The 6,338-nt window shown below is 42.3% G+C and overlaps 1 protein-coding gene across 1 annotated transcript; it reads left to right on the top strand.

The window, feature by feature from the left end:
- Nucleotides 1-819: 819 nt before the first annotated feature.
- Nucleotides 820-4,917, top strand: mchr2b (melanin concentrating hormone receptor 2b). Its single transcript, XM_062524986.1, has 2 exons — nucleotides 820-1,436; nucleotides 4,248-4,917. Exons 1-2 carry the CDS (start codon nucleotides 1,027-1,029, stop codon nucleotides 4,891-4,893), a joined length of 1,056 nt encoding a protein of 351 aa, XP_062380970.1. The 5' UTR covers nucleotides 820-1,026; the 3' UTR covers nucleotides 4,894-4,917.
- Nucleotides 4,918-6,338: the final 1,421 nt, after the last annotated feature.

Below are 6,338 nucleotides of genomic sequence, written 5' to 3'. Positions count from 1 at the left end.
AGGGAGAAGGTTAGGGAGCATTGTGTTTCCAGGACTCTCAAAGTGTTCCTTGTGAAATCTGCATAACAACGTAGCTGGCCACAGCACAATATTGTCAGTGACAACTTACAATGTCTGATTTGAGTAGATGCACTTTGACAGCTCTAGCTGAGCTAAGTTCTGTGGAAGATATGGAATCTCAATAGACCTTGAGATTACATAAAACATATTCCTCCAGGTCAATATGCCCCTGGTGCTAAACATATATCTTTTTTATAGACACTCTAGTTATGTAACACGAGCATCCTGAAAGCTGTTAAAGACTCAAAAAGAGAAGACACATTTAAAGGTGACTTAAAACTGTCCTTAGGCCTGTTGACGACGCCATAAAAGGCCAAAACGTAGGCTACCATAAATCATCAATAGAACATTACAATTTATTGTAGGCCTGTGTGATCCTTTAGGTTACAAATGCCATGATACTGATGTAACATCCAATTGCATTTGATTCATCGTTACGAAGTTTTAGTGGTATCGTTCAAGTCAAATGCACAGGTGGCAAACTAATCAATTTGAAAAGAATTAAACCCCACTTACAATTAGAGTTGAAATAACACGTAGCCTATTGTGATCAGATGAATAACAGTGATTTAATTTAGCCTGCGTGCGCTTCGGTGTATGATGCCAGCGTGCGCTGTTTGTACGGGCGATCTGTCAAGAGCACAGCCGGTGTTCAGAAATCAGAAAAGGGGGTGTTACCCATCTGAGCTAAAGGCACGTATAAGAAGCCTTTGAAGAGGAAGGTTAGTTCTATTCAACAGGCTGTGAGAATAAGTTTGAATGTGGTTAAATTCTAAATTGAGGTTAAATTCCGGAAAAGACAGTGTCAAAGCAGAGAGTGCTTCAACCATGTTTGCCTGACTGAAGAGCCTGAAGAGTTAATTGGTTGTTTATGTGAAACGTCTCATCAAGGTGATCAGTAGGCTACTGTCAAAACGTCTGCGAGTCAGTTTGGACGATCAAGGGAAACTTCATACTCGGCTAAGGATGAACTCTTCGGATATTATTTGTATGTATGACGACTTTGGCAATTCAACAAACAACTCTACAAACTCGTCATGCATGAACAGAAACATTCCATCCTTCATCGACATTGCATCCTTCATGCACATTTTTCCATCCATCTACGGAATCCTGTGTACGGTCGGGGTGATTGCCAACAGTTTAGTCATTTATGCAGTGGCAACTTGCAAGAAAAAGATGGTCTCGGACATTTATGTGCTCAACCTGGCCATTGCCGACTTGCTCTTCTTGCTTGTGATGCCTTTTAACATTCACCAACTTGTCAGAGACAGGCAGTGGGTGTTTGGGAATTTCATGTGCAAAGCTGTGGTCGTTGTGGATGTTAGCAATCAGTTCACGACTGTTGGCATCGTTACGGTGTTGTGCATTGACAGGTAAGGCATTGTTTTTCATGACATTTGTAATTGTGAAGTTTAATGCATTTACATTTTGTAATTGTTTTATAAATGTTAGCCTATAGGCCTACTTGATAAAAAAAAAAAAAAAAAAGACAGAGAGAGAGCGCGCGCATTTTCAGGACTGGACAGATGCCTGTCACGAAAAGGAAAACTACTATAGCCTACACACAGTTGAAAGTTGAAAACGTAATTTGAATCAATATCTCTTTAGCCAACTTAGAGATAAGCAAGTGCGGAATAACCCAGGCGAGTGTAGTGACAGCATCTTCCGCAATGAGAAATCTGGCTTTTAAAAACATCATGTGCCATCAATTAACTCTACTGAAGTTAACCCTTGTTTGCCGGTGTCGACTTATGAGACTTTGTCGAGATGAGCTACAGCGCAAATCGCTTTTCTAGTTTACCAGCTACCAGCCATAGCCTACTGTAGCCTGTACTGTTTGATATAGGGAATTCCAGGGGGTGGGCCTATGACAGCACTCACTTCAGAATACATATTTCAACAAATCTGATATCATTTTTTTGTAGGCTAATAGTTTTTCAATTGGAAATTTAAACATTGTGCGTTGAGGTAACACAAGATTACAGTAGGCCTAATTGTAGGCTACATCTGAGTTTCCTTTTCCACTGCGCTTGCGTGGTACCTTTACTCGATTAGCAACCCGGTTCGACAGAACACTGACAGAAAGCACGCAGGCTATCATGATAAGGACATGTCTAGACCATGTGAAGAATGAAAAATCCTTACCCTTACATTGACCTGTTGAAATGTACAGGAAATAAATGGTCTGTGAATGTTGTCTTTAGCCAGTCCATAATTTGCCATAATGTGTTACAACAAGTAAACAGCCTACTCCTTTGTATACAATTTCGCATGGTCTAGGCTACCTGCAAATTGGTAATTGAATTTAACACTGACAACGTCAGTCTTTAAAGCAGTCGAATCTTAACTTAGCCTCTAAGATACGTCAATAAATGATTCACTGTTCATTATAGGTTTTGGAATGACACTTATAGCAAGGAATGTTGGGGTGTGTGTGTGTGTGTGTGTGTGTGTGTGTGTGTGTGTGTGTGTGTGTTTGTTTGTTGTTTCTTTTGTCACCCATTTGAATTGTTGTTGTCTGTGCCAGGACATGATCACAGAGAAATTAAATAGTCTGCACTACATTATGGAGTCTCCTTCATGGTTTAGATAAGTGAAGAAAAAAGAAAAGACCAAAACACACACAATACCCTCTGAATAAAGATAAAGTCAACCGAGTGCTGAATCCTGGCTGTGGTGTAATGACTGTGTAGAAAAGGCACAGCACTCACAGTTCCTTTAAAAAAAATAAATAAAAAAAAACGCTTAATCGCCCCACGGACGTTTCAAGCCAAAAGCTCTTTCTTAGCGAGATAATGGAGATTTCACCCGTATCATGCTGAAGAAGAGCTTTTGTCTCGAGACGTCGCCTTCATGGTGCAATAGCATAGCTTTAGCTTACCCCTGGCTCCACCTATATCTTTACATCTCCCCTCAGTGTCCTGTTTCTGCCAGATGTCCCTTATCATAGACAGGTCATGTGGGCCACAGCATAGCAGACCCATGTAGAGATACGTCTGTGGTCCATAGAATTATACAATTCTATAGCTATTCTATGGCACAAACGTCAGTGGAGAAAAAGCATCACTATGAGCTAGGCCTACAGTTTTGGACCGACGCATAATGGGTTTGACATTTTAAAAAGACTATTATGAAATCATACGATTATTATTAAGTCATTAGCAATGCCAATGAGTCATCTTAAGTTAGATATTGCAAAAAGACATCTATCTTTCAGGCTACAGTAATCATTAAGTAACAGTTATCATCAATTACGTAGGCCTAAAATCAAAACAACAATCAGAGAGCAGAAGTACACTCTCAAAATAACCAGAACTCAGAAATGTTATCACTGTATGTTGAAATAAAAATATTTAAATACCACATGAAAAAAAAGCAAAGCGATGTTTGTCTATAAGTATATGTAGATAAAGACACCTCGCGATAGAATCATAACCAAATATGTCATGGTCGATTTCCTTTTGTTTACATTGGAGGCCATGTGAGCACTAGATGAGAAATGGACCTACTTTGTCAGGCAAGCCAATCTGTGGTCTCTCTTAGCCATGAAGAATGGCTTTGTTTTAGCAGACAGCCAGAGGTCAGAGCAGTAAGCATCAGACCTCCCTTTTTTATGATGATACATGGCTGTGATGAAATCAACGTTTGTTTCAGTCCCGCCACAGGGCTCAGATGTACATTTCCTGACCCTGTCGTGAGGAGTATGGTAAAAAGTAAACACAATAATGCAGGGCTTCTGTCGTCGCGGAGAGGAGGAAATAGCTCTAATGTCAAACAAAGAAAGGCCCCTTTGAACTTTTCCTTCAAGACCTTGACATGAGTGTACATGCAGTACTGGTAGTAGGAAGGGTGCATGCTGGTGCGTTCTTGTCAGCTTGATTTAAAGTTTAAAAGAAACCAAAGTTAAGTGGGAGGGGTCCTCTCAGGGCAAGGCTGATGCAGGGAAACTGTGTACGAGTGAGTGAGTGTGTGTACAGTAGGTGTGTGTGTGTGTGTGCGTGTGTGTGTCAGTGTGTGTGTGTGTGTGTGTGTGTGTGTGTGTCTGTGTCTGTGTGTGTGTTTGTGTGTCTGTGTGAATGCCTGTGTGTGTTGGGGTGGAACGTTAGCATTCCTTAGCACTGATGCAAGGTCTTGCAATAGCTTATGAATAAATAAATAAATAACCATCTGTGCTTTGATCTCAGGTACGTGGCGATAGTCCACCCCACGTCGGAGAGAAGGACCATCCAGTGGACCATTGTCATCAACCTGATGGTGTGGGTGGGCAGCTTCCTGCTCACCGTGCCCGTCATGATCTACGCGCGCGTCATCCACAAGAAGCACATGGCCATCTGCATGATGGACCTGGACGGCCCGCAGGACATGTACTGGTACACGCTCTACCAGTCCATGCTGGGCTTCATCATCCCCCTCGTCATCATCAGCACCTTCTACACGCTGACGCTCTACCACGTCTTCCGCTCCATCCGGCGGGTCAAGCGCAAGCAGTCGGTCTGGGCCAAGCGGGCGACCAAGACGGTGGTGATGGTGATCGCGCTGTTCCTGTGCTGCTGGTCGCCGTACCACGTCATCCAGGTGATCAACCTGGGCATCAACTCGCCCACCAACGCCTTCATCTACGCGTACAACGTCAGCATCTGCCTGAGCTACTCGCACAGCTGCATCAACCCGCTCATGCTGCTGGTGTTTGCGCAGAACTACCGCGAGCGGCTGTGCCGGCGGCGGGAGCTGCGCGTGTCCCAGACGAGCGCCTCCAAGACCACCAAGACGGACGCCAACTCCACCACCATGGCCGCCGTCGACTCCAACTACCGCTGCACCGCTATCTAGCTGCTGTTGCTGCTGCTGCCATCCGACTGGAGGAAAGGGGTCGGGTGAACGGTCGGGGGGGGAGGGTTAGGGAGATGGGGTACCAGTATGTAGCTGCATTGTTCTGTCTCTCTGTGCTCCAAGACAAACTCTCAGACAGCCAAAACGAAGCCGGATGGGACCAAACCAAATATTAGTCTCCACTGACAGACACACTGACGGACACTGTTATACTTGTTTGGCAGTCCCATGACTATCGTGCTGGTTTTCATTGAATGTCTTTAAGTCTTGTGATTTCTTATTCACTGTTGGGAATTTGATATTCTGGAAATACGTATTATGTACTGTTATTTTAGTTTCCCTATGCATATATTTGCATCACTCTGTCACAGTGTGTTCCGTTCCCACAATCACTGCAGGTTCACTTCTTTTATGAAGCATTGTTCTGCTTTTGGGAGGGCTGGTTTAAATATGAATGAATATTGTGTGATAGTGGATTTGTGTATTTTGTTTGTAATCACGTGTCATCACCATGTAGTGAATATTTGAACTGCTAAGACTTTTTACAGAGTATCATAATGCAGTAGACTAAATATAATGAGATATTTACTGTTTGGTACTATGAGATTGCATATATGCACCAGATATACACTGCACCAGATCCTTTTTTTTCGAAATCTATGAATTTTAGTTTGTTTGAATTTGAATTCAGTATATATACAGTGCCTATAGAAAGTTATCATACCCTTTTGAAATAGTTACTTTTTTTGTCATACAGCCTGAAATCAAAACCCATTTTAAAAAAAATCTTTTCCAGTTTTATTTACAAATGTAGCTGTACAACATCAAAATAATGAAAAAAAAGTCAACAGTTCTGAAAATTAATAAAAAATGAAAAACTAGAATAACAGGGTTGGAAAAGTCATCATACTCCTGACTTAATACTTTGTAAAGCTTCCTTTTGCTTTCATTACAGCCATCAATCTGTTTGGATATGTCTCTATTATAGCTTTGCACACCTAGATAGGGGAATATTTGCCCAATTTTCCGTGCAGAAATGTTAAAATTTAGTCAAATTCTGTAGGGAATGGCGATGGACTGCTCTCTTCAAGTCAATCCACATATTTTCTATAGTATTTAAGTCAGGGCTCTGACTTTGCCACTCAAGGATATTCACCATCCTATCCTTAAGCCACTGCTTTGTTCTTTTGGCAGTATGTTTAGGATTTTTGTCGTGTTGGAAGGCGAATGACCTCCCCATCCTCAGGTGTTTAGGAGAGGGACGCAGGTTTTCCTCAAGAATTTTGGTGTACTTGGCAGCATCCATTTTCCCTTCTATCCTGACCAATTGCCCAGTCCCCGCTGCAGAGAAACATCCCCAAAACATAATGTTGCCCCCACCATGCTTCAAAGTAGGTATGGTGTGTTTTGGGTGTGTTTGGGTGTGTATACTGTGTTTGGTTAGC

The sequence above is a fragment of the Sardina pilchardus genome, chromosome 21, assembly GCF_963854185.1.
Source record: "Sardina pilchardus chromosome 21, fSarPil1.1, whole genome shotgun sequence".
Classification (NCBI taxonomy): domain Eukaryota; kingdom Metazoa; phylum Chordata; class Actinopteri; order Clupeiformes; family Clupeidae; genus Sardina; species Sardina pilchardus.
This window is presented reverse-complemented; position numbering and strand designations above follow the sequence as displayed.